The sequence below is a fragment of the Erythrolamprus reginae genome, chromosome 6 (assembly GCF_031021105.1).
Source record: "Erythrolamprus reginae isolate rEryReg1 chromosome 6, rEryReg1.hap1, whole genome shotgun sequence".
Lineage (NCBI taxonomy): Eukaryota > Metazoa > Chordata > Lepidosauria > Squamata > Dipsadidae > Erythrolamprus > Erythrolamprus reginae.
In genome coordinates this window covers 16,091,303-16,106,503 of record NC_091955.1, presented here as the reverse complement: position 1 = coordinate 16,106,503, position 15,201 = coordinate 16,091,303, and the positions used below count along the sequence as shown (strand labels likewise).

General features: G+C 40.6%; 1 protein-coding gene across 1 annotated transcript in view; it reads right to left on the bottom strand.

Moving 5' to 3' along the window:
- LOC139168943 (proteoglycan 4-like) overlaps nucleotides 1–15,201 on the bottom strand; it is a 53,846-nt gene extending 38,645 nt beyond the window's left edge. The window contains exons 1-8 of the mRNA XM_070754725.1: nucleotides 15,124–15,201; nucleotides 10,889–10,981; nucleotides 10,363–10,449; nucleotides 8,055–8,141; nucleotides 5,753–5,839; nucleotides 3,447–3,533; nucleotides 1,144–1,230; nucleotides 868–1,039 (exon numbers count right to left, since the gene is read on the bottom strand). Of these exons, the coding sequence (XP_070610826.1) occupies nucleotides 868–1,039; nucleotides 1,144–1,230; nucleotides 3,447–3,533; nucleotides 5,753–5,839; nucleotides 8,055–8,141; nucleotides 10,363–10,449; nucleotides 10,889–10,977 (696 nt within the window). The 5' untranslated portion in view covers nucleotides 10,978–10,981; nucleotides 15,124–15,201. The remainder of the gene's footprint in view (nucleotides 1–867; nucleotides 1,040–1,143; nucleotides 1,231–3,446; nucleotides 3,534–5,752; nucleotides 5,840–8,054; nucleotides 8,142–10,362; nucleotides 10,450–10,888; nucleotides 10,982–15,123) is intronic.

Sequence of the window (15,201 nt, the reverse complement as noted above, 5' to 3'; positions counted from 1 at the left end):
TTTGGAAAACATTCTTGGCCGAGAGTAACAATGAAAGAGCTTGCAAACCATAAGTTAGCACTGGCTAAGGATGGAAAGAAACTTACTCGGAGCAAGTTACAGCAATGGAAAAGTCCTGGAAAGACTTATGGCTTGGAAAACATTTTTCACAGAGAGAAACTATGAAAGAGATTGCAAGGTAAGAGCTAGTTAGGGCTGGGGGGGGGGGGAGCTACATTCAGAGTATATGATGCACCCTAATTATCAGTCTCCTTTAGGGAGAAAAAAGGTGTGTCTTATACACCAAAAAATACACTGAGTCCATGAATTTGGAATACAAAGACTGATGAAGGCCACCTATCATGCCAAGAAGCAATCTTTAATATTAAAATTGGGTGTAGACAGACAAGGACGCAAGTATCATCTTATACTTATTTATATAATAAATGTTATTATTTTGGTTTTATATAAAGAATCATAGATTGGGAAAAACATTAGCAAATAAAATCCTGTGCTTTGGTGATAAGATGTCAGGAAACATATAAGAAAGTAGTATGTCTTGATGGTTTAATAAACAAGGAATCATATAAATAAAGGTGAAAGCTCTATTACTCTATCTATAAATTTAATTACTACACAGAAGCAGATACCCCTTTCGATACCATTTTTGTCCCAAAAGCAGAATTTAGTTTTCCTTTACATATACATTGTTGAACGTTCCATAATCCACAACAGAATAAAAATTTAAAGGTACAGTATTAGTATTCTTTCATTTCATTTTAATAATAACTAGGATTAAATGTGTCGTTAGTTTCAGAAATGTTGAAATTTGTTTCAGCCACATAATACAAAGAAACACCAATATTTAAAGAAATTTTGCATACATACCTTGCTTGTGCAAGCTATTTCTGTCCTATAACATAGTGAAGAAGCGCTGAGGGAAACCTCAGGAACAGATGTTTCTGCTACCCAGCTCCCAGTGACATCCACAGAGTCTGCCACGTGGACATGTTTTGGACCGGGGAGGGGCCTCACTGGCGGAAATGCCATCCTCAGAAACCTGTTGAAGGGAGAGTGGGTGGCAAACCAAAGAGAGATGAAGAGGAGAGCTGGTGTTTGTGTGAAGACGAGGCAAGAATTGAGGCCAGGCCTGCTCCTTCTCACCTGCGAGGTTTATCCGCGGTCTTCGGCGGTGGGGACTGCTGCTCCCGTACACACCATGGCATCCCCATCAATTTCATCATTCGCGTTCTGACAATGGATACAAACAGGTAAAAAATTAACACCATGGAAGCCAAATCAGTATATCAAGATATAAGTAAATCCCCAAAAGACCTAGAATAAAAAATTGTCCCATTTTACAAATACATTTTGTATTTTTTTTAATGAAAGTCTTTCTCTGTAATTCCTTCAAAGTTCTCCAATATTTTAAGCAGTCTCTTCTAATTAAGTAAAAGGTAATTATTCCAATTGTTCACTGGAATTGTCATTTTTATTTCCTTAAGATATAAAATTTGTAAAAAAAAATTTTCATCTCATGGGGAATTCTTATTCAGAGTTTATTAACATTCTCAAAAAGATTTTGTTGCATATCTTGTTCTGAAAAAATGTCTGGAGATAGGCTGTTTCCAAAAAATGGCATAATTGCCATGATTGATTCAAAGTCTCAACTCATTTTCTGATGGACTTCTTCTAAACATCATATTAATCATGCTTATTTCCCACATGCATTTAAACTTTCTTGTTCTTTGTAATGTAAATGCCAAATCAAAGTTAATTCGGGGCTGGAAAGATGTAGATAATTCATTATATTATTTCTACGATGTTTTAATTCAGAAATCTGTCCTGAAGTTGCCTATGGTGCTAGACTTTAGAAACTTATTAATTACAGAGCCAGATCTCTGTGAGGCATTGCCTTTGACCCTTAATGTCTAACCCAGTGATGGTGAACCTTTTTTCACTAGGGTGCCGAAAGAGCGTGCATGTGTGTTATCGTGCATGCACAAGTGCCCATACCCATAATTCAATGCCTGGGGAGGGCGAAAACATCTTACGCACACAAACCCTCGAAGGCCCTCTGGAGGCCAGAAGCAGCCTGTTCCCCAAATTCTGGTGGGCCCAGTAGGTTCTTGTTTTGCCCTCCCCAGACTCCAAAGGCTTCCCTGGAGCTGGGGAAGGGTAAAAATGCCCTCCCCGCCCCCTGGGAGGCTCTCTGGAAGCCGAAAACACCCTCCCAGAGCCTCTGTGCAAGCCAAAAATCAACGGGCTGGCGCACACATGAACATTGGAGCTGATAGGGCAACGGCTCGCATGCCAGCATATACAGAAAATAGTATAAGGGCAGGCTAGATGGACCATGAGGTATTTTTCTGCCATCCATCTTCTTTGTTTCTATGTATGAAAAAGGATACTTGAACAGTAGCGTTAATAGGAAGAATGTCATTTTGTTAGGCAAATAGTATAAAAAGGGTATTTGAAGTATTAAGCATAATATGGTTCTAGTTATAGGTAGTCTTCTACTTACCACCACAACTGAGCATAACATTAATTTTGCTAAATGAGACATTTGTTAAGAAAGTTTTGCTCCATTTTATGACCTTTCTTGCCACAGTCAAGGGGATATCTGCAGTTTTGATTAGTATCACAGTTGTTAATTGAATCTGGTTTCCCCCACTGATTTTTGTTGTCAGGTTTCAAAAGGTGATCTAAGGATTTCAGGACACTGCAATCATCATAAATAAGAGTCAGTTGCCAAGTGTCTGAATTCTGATCACATGACCACGGGGATGCTGCAATGGTCCTAAGTGTGAAAAATGGTCATATGTCAGTTTTTCACTGACGTTACTTTGAATGGCCACTAAATGAGCTGTTGTTAGTCACACTATACAGTGTGTCCTAGTTACACTGTGCCTGGTATAAGTGGGAAAAGAAACTTAATTATTTCCAGAAACCTATTCCCATTTATTATTACAAGCTTCCAAACATGGGGTGGTATTTATTCTTTAAGGCAGGGGTAGGCAAAGTTGGCTCTTCTATGACTTCTGGAACTTCCACTCCCAGAATTCCTCAGTCAATCACGCTACCTCAGGAATTCTGAGAGTTGAAGTCCACATGTCATAGAAGAGCCAACTTTACCTACTCTTGCTTTAAGGGGTTCTTTTAAAGACACAATCCAGTTTAGCGCCTCATGCCATCAAGAGATCATAAAGTCCCCTTCCCACATAGTGGAGAAGCGTTGAGGGAAACCTCAGGAGATGTTTCTGCTACCCAGCTCCCAGTGACATCCACAGAGTCTGCCACATGGACATGTTTTGGACCGGTGAGGGGCCTCACTGGCGGAAATGCCATCCTCAGAAACCTGTTGAAGGGAGATTGGGTGGCCCAAGGAACCAAAGAGAGATGAAGAGGAGAGCTGGTGTTTGTGTGAAGACGAGGCAAGAATCGAGGCCAGGCCTGCTCCTTCTCACCTGCGAGGTTTATCCGCGGTCTTCGGCGGTGGGGACTGCTGCTCCCGTACACACCATGGCATCCCCATCAATTTCATCATTCGCGTTCTGATAATGGATACAAACAGGTAAAAAATTAACACCATGGAAGCCAAATCAGTATATCAAGATATAAGTAAATCCCCAAAACACCTGGAATAAAAAATTGTCCTATTTTACAAATAAATTTTGTATTTTCTTTAGTGAAAGTCTTTCTCTGTAATTCCTTCAAAGTTCTCCAATATTTTAAGCAGTCTCTTCTAATTCAGTAAAAGGTAATTATTCCAATTGTTCACTGCAATTGTCATTTTTATTTCCTTAAGTTATAACATTTGTAAAAAAAAAAATTCATCTCATGGAGAATTCTTATTCAGAGTTTATTAACATTCTCAAAAAGATTTTGTTGCATATCTTGTTCTGAAAAAACGTCTGGAGATAGGCTGTTTCCAAAACAATGGCATAATTGTCATGATTGATTCAAAGTCTCAACTCATTTTCTGATGGACTTCTTCTAAACATCATATTAATCATGCTTATTTCCCACATGCATTTAAACTTTCTTGTTCTTTGTAATGTAAATGCCAAATCAAAGTTAATTCGGGGCTAGAAAGATGTAGATAATTCATTATATTATTTCTACGATGTTTTAATTCAGAAATCTGTCCTGAAGTTGCCTATGGTGCTAGACTTTAGAAACTTAATATTTACAGAGCCAGATCTCTGTGAGGCATTGCCTTTGACCCTTAATGTCTAACCCAGTGATGGTGAACCTTTTTTCACTAGGGTGCCGAAAGAGCGTGCATGTGTGTTATCGTGCATGCACAAGTGCCCATACCCATAATTCAATGCCTGGGGAGGGCGAAAACATCTTACGCACATAAACCCTCGAAAGCCCTCTGGAGGCCAGAAGCAGCCTGTTCCCCAAATTCTGGTGGGCCCAGTAGGTTCTTGTTTTGCCCTCCCCAGACTCCAAAGGCTTCCCTGGAGCTGGGGAAGGGTAAAAATGCCCTCCCCGCCCCCAGGGAGGCTCTCTGGAAGCCGAAAACACCCTCCCAGAGCCTCTGTGCAAGCCAAAAATCAACGGGCCGGCGCACACATGAACATTGGAGCTGATAAGGCAACGGCTCGCATGCCAGCATATACAGAAAATAGTATAAGGGCAGGCTAGATGGACCATGAGGTCTGTTTTTGCCATCAATCTTCTTTGTTTCTATATATGAAAAAGGATACTTGAACAGTAGAGTTAATAGGAAGAATGTCATTTTGTTAGGCAAATACTATAAAAAGGGTATTTGAAGTATTAAGCATAATATGGTTCTAGTTATAGGTAGTCTTCTACTTACCACCACAACTGAGCATAACATTAATTTTGCTAAATGAGACATTTGTTAAGAAACTTTTGCTCCATTTTATGACCTTTCTTGCCACAGTCAAGGGGACATCTGCAGTTTTGATTAGTATCACAGTTGTTAATTGAATCTGGTTTCCCCCACTGATTTTTGTTGTCAGGTTTCAAAAGGTGATCTAAGGATTTCAGGACACTGCAATCATCATAAATAAGAGTCAGTTGCCAAGTGTCTGAATTCTGATCACATGACCACGGGGATGTTGCAATGGTCCTAAGTGTGAAAAATGGTCATATGTCCATTTTTCACTGACGTTACTTTGAATGGCCACTAAATGAGCTGTTGTTAGTCACACTATACAGTGTGTCCTAGTTACACTGTGCCTGGTATAAGTGGGAAAAGAAACTTAATTATTTCCAGAAACCTATTCCCATTTATTATTACAAGCTTCCAAACATGGGATGGTATTTATTCTTTAAGGCAGGGGTAGGCAAAGTTGGCTCTTCTATGACTTCTGGAACTTCCACTCCCAGAATTCCTCAGTCAATCACGCTACCTCAGGAATTCTGAGAGTTGAAGTCCACATGTCATAGAAGAGCCAACTTTACCTACTCTTCCTTAAGGGGTTCTTTTAAAGACACAATCCAGTTTAGCGCCTCATGCCATCAAGAGATCATAAAGTCCCCTTCCCACATAGTGGAGAAGCGTTGAGGGAAACCTCAGGAGCAGATGTTTCTGCTACCCAGCTCCCAGTGACATCCACAGAGTCTGCCACGTGGACATGTTTTGGACCGGTGAGGGGCCTCACTGGGGGAAATGCCATCCTCAGAAACCTGTTGAAGGGAGAGTGGGTGGCCCAAGGAACCAAAGAGAGATGAAGAGGAGAGCTGGTGTTTGTGTGAAGATGAGGCAAGAATTGAGGCCAGGCCTGCTCCTTCTCACCTGCGAGGTTTATCCGCGGTCTTCGGCGGTGGGGACTGCTGCTCCTGTACACACCATGGCATCCCCATCAATTCCATCATTCGCGTTCTGATAATGGATACAAACAAGTAAAAAATTAACACCATGGAAGCCAAATCAGTATATCAAGATATAAGTAAATCCCCAAAACACCTAGAATAAAAAATTGTCCCATTTTACAAATAAATTTTGTATTTTTTTTAATGAAAGTCTTTCTCTGTAATTCCTTCAAAGTTCTCCAATATTTTAAGCAGTCTCTTCTAATTCAGTAAAAGGTAATTATTCCAATTGTTCACTGGAATTGTCATTTTTATTTCCTTAAGTTATAAAATTTGTAGAATTTTCTTTTTTCATGTCATGGGGAATTCTTATTCAGAGTTTATTAACATTCTCAAAAAGATTTTGTTGCATATCTTGTTCTGAAAAAACGTCTGGAGATAGGCTGTTTCCAAAACAATGGCATAATTGCCATGATTGATTCAAAGTCTCAACTCATTTTCTGATGGACTTCTTCTAAACATCATATTAATCATGCTTATTTCCCACATGCATTTAAACTTTCTTGTTCTTTGTAATGTAAATGCCAAATCAAAGTTAATTCGGGGCTAGAAAGATGTAGATAATTCATTATATTATTTCTACGATGTTTTCAGAAATCTGTCCTGAAGTTGCCTATGGTGCTAGACTTTAGAAACTTAATAATTACAGAGCCAAATCTCTGTGAGGCATTGCCTTTGACCCTTAATGTCTAACCCAGTGATGGTGAACCTTTTTTCACTAGGGTGCCGAAAGAGCGTGCATGTGTGTTATCGTGCATGCACAAGTGCCCATACCCATAATTCAATGCCTGGGGAGGGCGAAAACATCTTACGCACACAAACCCTCGAAGGCCCTCTGGAGGCCAGAAGCAGCCTGTTCCCCAAATTCTGGTGGGCCCAGTAGGTTCTTGTTTTGCCCTCCCCAGACTCCAAAGGCTTCCCTGGAGCAGGGGAAGGGTAAAAATGCCCTCCCCGCCCCCTGGGAGGCTCTCTGGAAGCCGAAAACACCCTCCCAGAGCCTCTGTGCAAGCCAAAAATCAACGGGCCGGCGCACACATGAACATTGGAGCTGATAGGGCAACAGCTCGCATGCCAGCATATACAGAAAATAGTATAAGGGCAGGCTAGATGGACCATGAGGTCTTTTTCTGCCATCCATCTTCTTTGTTTCTATATATGAAAAAGGATACTTGAACAGTAGAGTTAATAGGAAGAATGTCATTTTGTTAGGCAAATACTATAAAAAGGGTATTTGATGTATTAAGCATAATATGGTTCTAGTTATAGGTAGTCTTCTACTTACCACCACAACTGAGCATAACATTAATTTTGCTAAATGAGACATTTGTTAAGAAAGTTTTGCTCCATTTTATGACCTTTCTTGCCACAGTCAAGGGGACATCTACAGTTTTGATTAGTATCACAGTTGTTAATTGAATCTGGTTTCCCCCACTGATTTTTGTTGTCAGGTTTCAAAAGGTGATCTAAGGATTTCAGGACACTGCAATCATCATAAATAAGAGTCAGTTGCCAAGTGTCTGAATTCTGATCACATGACCACGGGGATGCTGCAATGGTCCTAAGTGTGAAAAATGGTCATATGTCAGTTTTTCACTGACGTTACTTTGAATGGCCACTAAATGAGCTGTTGTTAGTCACACTATACAGTGTGTCCTAGTTACACTGTGCCTGGTATAAGTGGGAAAAGAAACTTAATTATTTCCAGAAACCTATTCCCATTTATTATTACAAGCTTCCAAACATGGGGTGGTATTTATTCTTTAAGGCAGGGGTAGGCAAAGTTGGCTCTTCTATGACTTCTGGAACTTCCACTCCCAGAATTCCTCAGTCAATCACGCGACCTCAGGAATTCTGAGAGTTGAAGTCCACATGTCATAGAAGAGCCAACTTTACCTACTCTTGCTTTAAGGGGTTCTTTTAAAGACACAATCCAGTTTAGCGCCTCATGCCATCAAGAGATCATAAAGTCCCCTTCCCACATAGTGGAGAAGCGTTGAGGGAAACCTCAGGAGATGTTTCTGCTACCCAGCTCCCAGTGACATCCAGAGAGTCTGCCACGTGGACATGTTTTGGACCGGTGAGGGGCCTCACTGGCGGAAATGCCATCCTCAGAAACCTGTTGAAGGGAGAGTGGGTGGCCCAAGGAACCAAAGAGAGATGAAGAGGAGAGCTGGTGTTTGTGTGAAGACGAGGCAGGAATCGAGGCCAGGCCTGCTCCTTCTCACCTGCGAGGTTTATGCGCGGTCTTCGGCGGTGGGGACTGCTGCTCCTGTACACACCATGGCATCCCCATCAATTTCATCATTCGCGTTCTGATAATGGATACAAACAGGTAAAAAATTAACACCATGGAAGCCAAATCAGTATATCAAGATATAAGTAAATCCCCAAAACACCTGGAATAAAAAATTGTCCCATTTTACAAATAAATTTTGTATTTTTTTTAGTGAAAGTCTTTCTCTGTAATTCCTTCAAAGTTCTCCAATATTTTAAGCAGTCTCTTCTAATTCAGTAAAAGGTAATTATTCCAATTGTTCACTGCAATTGTCATTTTTATTTCCTTAAGTTATAAAATTTGTAGAATTTTCTTTTTTCATCTCATGGGGAATTCTTATTCAGAGTTTATTAACATTCTCAAAAAGATTTTGTTGCATATCTTGTTCTGAAAAAACGTCTGGAGATAGGCTGTTTCCAAAACAATGGCATAATTGCCATGATTGATTCAAAGTCTCAACTCATTTTCTGATGGACTTCTTCTAAACATCATATTAATCATGCTTATTTCCCACATGCATTTAAACTTTCTTGTTCTTTGTAATGTAAATGCCAAATCAAAGTTAATTCGGGGCTAGAAAGATGTAGATAATTCATTATATTATTTCTACGATGTTTTAATTCAGAAATCTGTCCTGAAGTTGCCTATGGTGCTAGACTTTAGAAACTTAATAATTACAGAGCCAGATCTCTGTGAGGCATTGCCTTTGACCCTTAATGTCTAACCCAGTGATGGTGAACCTTTTTTCACTAGGGTGCCGAAAGAGCGTGCATGTGTGTTATCGTGCATGCACAAGTGCCCATACCCATAATTCAATGCCTGGGGAGGGCGAAAACATCTTACGCACACAAACCCTCGAAGGCCCTCTGGAGGCCAGAAGCAGCCTGTTCCCCAAATTCTGGTGGGCCCAGTAGGTTCTTGTTTTGCCCTCCCCAGACTCCAAAGGCTTCCCTGGAGCTGGGGAAGGGTAAAAATGCCCTCCCCGCCCCCTGGGAGGCTCTCTGGAAGCCGAAAACACCCTCCCAGAGCCTCTGTGCAAGCCAAAAATCAACGGGCCGGCGCACACATGAACATTGGAGCTGATAAGGCAACGGCTCGCATGCCAGCATATACAGAAAATAGTATAAGGGCAGGCTAGATGGACCATGAGGTCTTTTTTTGCCATCAATCTTCTTTGTTTCTATATATGAAAAAGGATACTTGAACAGTAGAGTTAATAGGAAGAATGTCATTTTGTTAGGCAAATACTATAAAAAGGGTATTTGATGTATTAAGCATAATATGGTTCTAGTTATAGGTAGTCTTCTACTTACCACCACAACTGAGCATAACATTAATTTTGCTAAATGAGACATTTGTTAAGAAAGTTTTGCTCCATTTTATGACCTTTCTTGCCACAGTCAAGGGGATATCTGCAGTTTTGATTAGTATCACAGTTGTTAATTGAATCTGGTTTCCCCCACTGATTTTTGTTGTCAGGTTTCAAAAGGTGATCTAAGGATTTCAGGACACTGCAATCATCATAAATAAGAGTCAGTTGCCAAGTGTCTGAATTCTGATCACATGACCACGGGGATGCTGCAATGGTCCTAAGTGTGAAAAATGGTCATATGTCAGTTTTTCACTGACGTTACTTTGAATGGCCACTAAATGAGCTGTTGTTAGTCACACTATACAGTGTGTCCTAGTTACACTGTGCCTGGTATAAGTGGGAAAAGAAACTTAATTATTTCCAGAAACCTATTCCCATTTATTATTACAAGCTTCCAAACATGGGATGGTATTTATTCTTTAAGGCAGGGGTAGGCAAAGTTGACTCTTCTATGACTTCTGGAACTTCCACTCCCAGAATTCCTCAGTCAATCACGCGACCTCCGGAATTCTGAGAGTTGAAGTCCACATATCATAGAAGAGCCAACTTTACCTACTCTTCCTTAAGGGGTTCTTTTAAAGACACAATCCAGTTTAGCGCCTCATGCCATCAAGAGATCATAAAGTCCCCTTCCCACATAGTGAAGAAGCGTTGAGGGAAACCTCAGGAGCAGATGTTTCTGCTACCCAGCTCCCAGTGACATCCAGAGAGTCTCCAACGTGGACATGTTTTGGACCGGTGAGGGGCCTCACTGGCGGAAATGCCATCCTCAGAAACCTGTTGAAGGGAGAGTGGGTGGCCCAAGGAACCAAAGAGAGATGAAGAGGAGAGCTGGTGTTTGTGTGAAGATGAGGCAAGAATCGAGGCCAGGCCTGCTCCTTCTCACCTGCGAGGTTTATGCGCGGTCTTCGGCGGTGGGGACTGCTGCTCCTGTACACACCATAGCATCCCCATCAATTCCATTATTCGCGTTCTGACAGTGGATACAAACAAGTAAAAAATTAACACCATGGAAGCCAAATCAGTATATCAAGATATAAGTAAATCCCCAAAACACCTAGAATAAAAAATTGTCCCATTTTACAAATAAATTTTGTATTTTTTTTAATGAAAGTCTTTCTCTGTAATTCCTTCAAAGTTCTCCAATATTTTAAGCAGTCTCTTCTAATTCAGTAAAAGGTAATTATTCCAATTGTTCACTGGAATTGTCATTTTTATTTCCTTAAGTTATAAAATTTGTTAAAAAAAAAAATTCATCTCATGGAGAATTATTTCTTATTCAGAGTTTATTAACATTCCCAAAAAGATTTTGTTGCATATCTTGTTCTGAAAAAACCTCTGGAGATGAAGAGGAGACTTGGTGTTTGTGTGAAGACGAGGCAAGAATTGAGGCCAGGCCTGCTCCTTCTCACCTGCGAGGTGTATGCGCGGTCTTCGGCGGTGGGGACTGCTGCTCCTGTACATTCTGTCGCAGCCCCAGGAATTTCCTCAGTGTCTTCATCGTTCTGACAATGGATACAAACAGGTAAAAAAATTAACACCATGTAAGCCAAATCAGTATATCAAGATATAAGTAAATCCCCAAAACACCTAGAATAAAAAATTGTCCCATTTTACAAATAAACTTTGTATTTTTTTAAAAATGAAGGTGTTTCTCTGTAATTCCTTCAAAGTTCTCCAATATTTTAAGCAGTCTGTTGTAATTCAGTAAAAGGTAATTATTCCAATTGTTCGCTGGAATTGTCATTTTTATTTCCTTAAGTTATAAAATTTGTAGAATTTTCTTTTTTCATCTCATGGGGAATTGTTATTCAGAGTTTATTAACATTCTCAAAAAGATTTTGTTGCATATCTTGTTCTTAAAAACGACTGGAGATAGGCTGTTTCCAAAACAATGGCACAATTGTCATGATTGATTCAAAGTCTCAACTCATTTTCTGATGTACTTCTTCTAAACATCATATTAATCATGCTTATTTCCCACACACATTTAAACTTTCTTGTTCTTTGTAATGTACATGCCAAATCAAAGTTAATTTGGGGTTAATTTGGAAAGATGTAGCTAATTCATTATATTATTTCTACAATGTATTAATTCAGAAATCTGTCCTGAAGTTGCCTATGGTGCTAGACTTTAGAAACTTAATAATTACAGAGCCAGATCTTTGACCCTTACCATCACCCAGTGATGGTGAACCTTTTTCCCCTTGGGTGCCGAAAGAGCGTGCATGTGTGTTATCGTGCATGCACAAGTGCCCATCCCCATAATTCAATGCCTGGGGAGGGCGAAAACATCTTACACACACAAACCCTCGAAGGCCCTCTGGAGGCCAGAAGCAGCCTGTTTCCCAAATTCTGGTGGGCCCAGTAGGTTCTTGTTTTGCCCTCCCCAGACTCCAAAGGCTTCCCTGGAGCTGGGGAAGGGTAAAAACACCCTCCCCCAACCCCTGGGAGGCTCTCTGGAAGCCGAAAACACCCTCCCAGAGCCTCTATGCAAGCCAAAAATCAATTGGCCGGCACAGACATGAACGTTGGAGCTGATAGGGCAACGGCTCGCGTGCCAGCATATATGTCTCCGCGTGCTACCCATGCCATAGGTTCATCATCACTGGTTTAAGCATTCAGTATCTCAAGTCTAAAAGAAGATAGCAATGAGATTTCCTGAAATAACACCAGTTTTCATGTAAATTAACAAAGGCTTTGATTCTACATACAAAAGGTGGACTGTTTTTCACCCTCATGACCATTTTACAACTTCCATCGTCATGTAATGAAAACTGAAATGCTTGGCAACAAGATCATAGGGTCATATGATCACCTTTTCCAAGCTCTGAAAAGTTAAGGGGGAAGCCCAATTCACTTAAGAACAGTGATACTAACTTAATTGTGTAACTAACTTGTCAATTGAAGTGATTCACTTAACAACTTTGGAAGAAAACAGCAAAACTGATTTAACATCTGTTTTACTTAGCAATAGAAATTTTAGGCTTAATTGTGGTCATAAATCGAGGACTACCAGTATACCAGTTTCCAAATTATGGACTGTAGATGTACAAATTATATGTAGAACAACAAGAAAAAAAGAACAACAAGCAACAATTGATAATCATAGCTATCAATGCTTTAAATGCAATGACATTATGAATGATCATGATGGTTTCGTAAAATGCCAGACTTGCAATCAATCTGCTCACAAAAGCTGCCTCAATATTTCTAAACATATTGCCACTTTTCTAAAAGCAAACTCTTCATTTCTTTATATGTGCTCATCCTGCACCCCCAAGCTAAATATACATAACAGTTTGGCGGGACCCAGGGGAAGAGCCTTCTCTGTGGCAGCCCCGACCCTTTGGAACCAACTCCCCCTGGATATAAGAGTTGCCCCCACCCTCCTAGCCTTTCGCAAGCTCCTTAAAACCCATCTCTGTCTTCAGGCATGGGGGAATTGATACTTTCTCTCCCCCTAGGCTTATAAAATTTATGCATGGTATGCTAGTATGTATGATTGGTTTTTAAATTGGGGTTTTAAATTAACTTAAATATTAGATTTGTTTACATTGTATTATTATTGCTGTGAGCCGCCCGGAGTCTGCGGAGAGGGGCGGCATACAAATCTGATTAATAAAATAAATAAATAAATAAATAAATAAATAAATAAATAAATAAATAAATAAACCGCTGACCTACAGATCTACAGCACTCTACCTGCTGTGCCACCCCGTCTCTCTCTCTCTCTCTCTCCGTGGAGGCAGGATCACATTTTAAAACACTGCCACAGCAGCCAAGGGGAGCATCCCAGTGCCGCTTTGTGTGCACGTAGCAACCTCTTGCTTACTCTCTCTCTCTCCTGGCCAAAAGAGTGTCCGCTGCAGAAGGACCAGCTCCTGGACAGGAGAGCAAGAGCAAGCCACTTTGCCTCTGTCTCCTTCGCTCGGCTCCCCCCTCCTCCCCGCTTTAAAAGGGAGGCAGGAAGCCGCTTTTTCTGTGCCTTCCCAGCTCAGCTCCTGGATCTTTGTGGGCTGGGAAGCGTCAGGGCAGGAACCTATGGAGCTGTGCCGGTCTCCGGGATGGTGGGGGCCATGGGGGGGTGGGAGGGAGAGAGAGTCTCCCTTAGACTCTCCACGATTGACCTCTCCAGGTTCCTAAGAGGCCAGTAAGGGGCGTACATAAGTGAACTGGAGTGCCTTTCGTCCCCTGTCCAATTGCCTTTCCTTTCTTTCACCTATCATATATATTCTCTTCCTTTCATATATCCTCTCCTCTAAGTTCACTTTTACCCTTATATATATTACCACATGTCTATTTTTCTTCCTATGTATTTGTGTATTGGACAAATGAATGAATAAATGAATGAATGAATGAATGAATGAATGAATGAATGAATAAATAAATAAATAAATAAATAAATAAATAAATAAATGCAACCTCCTTTTTGGCATGTGGATCAAAAAAGATTCGCCATCACTGAACTAGGCTATTTGCCCCAAAGAATCAGAGCATCACCCACCAGAAGCTGCTCAGAGAGACCAATAAAGGAAAAAAGCATTCCAGAAACCATGACTCTGTGTCTGTGATTTCTACACTATTCGCTAACGGTAAATATTTTACAGACATTCAAGTTGAAATCAGAATAGTATTGTTTCTGTAAACCATGCAGAAATAAAGGATACCACAAGGTACCCTATTCCATTCATCAATTAGTTTCTTCTGTAATCCTAGAGATTAGATTGCAGCAATCACTAAAGATTACATTGATGGTCCAAAATGAACGTTGGTGGCTGCAAACTTCCCGGGCATATTTGCCAGTACCTTTGGGGAAGAGATTCTTGGCCATGAATTGCATATGCAACTATTATCTCAACAGTAGTAACTGTGAGAGGGATCTAGTGGGCAACCATTTAAATAGGAGCCAGCAGTGTGCAGCAGCTGCCAAAAAAGCCAACACAGTTCTAGGCTGCATTAACAGAGGAATGGAATCAAGATTACATGAAGTGTCAATACCACTTTATAAGGCCTTGGTAAGGCCACACTTGGAATATTGCATTCTGTATTGGTTGCCACGATGCAAAAAGGATATTGAGGCTGTAGAAAAAGTGCCCAGAAGAGTGACATAAATCATTAGGGGACTGGAGGCTAAAACATATGAAGAACGGTTTCAGGAACTGGGCATGGCTAGTTCCATGAAAAGAAGGACCAGGGGAGACATGATAGCAGTGTCCCAGTATCTCAGGGGTTGCCACAAAGAAGAGGGGGGAGTCAATCTATTCTATAAAGCACCTGAGGGTAGGACAAGAAGCAATGGGTGGAAACTAAACAAGGAGAGAAGCAACTTAGAACTGAGGAGAAATTTCCAGTCAGAACAATTAATCAGGGGAACAGCCTGCCTCCAGAAATTGTGAATGTCCCAACACTGGGAGTTTTTTAGCAGATGTTGGGCAACCATCTCTCTGAAGCAACGCAGGGTTTCATGCCTAGGCAGGAGGTGGGACTGGAAGACCTCCAAGGTGCCTTCCAACTCTGTTGTTGTTATTATTATTATTATTATTATTATTATTATTATTATTATTATTATTATTATTATTATTATTATTATTATTAAATAGTTTCTTTGATGACTTCTAGTGGAAATGTACTTAGCCCGTAATACCAGTTTTATTCCAAGTCGACGAAGGAGACGGCAAACCACCCTCTCAATATACGTCTCTTCGTTCAACTGAAAAATGGG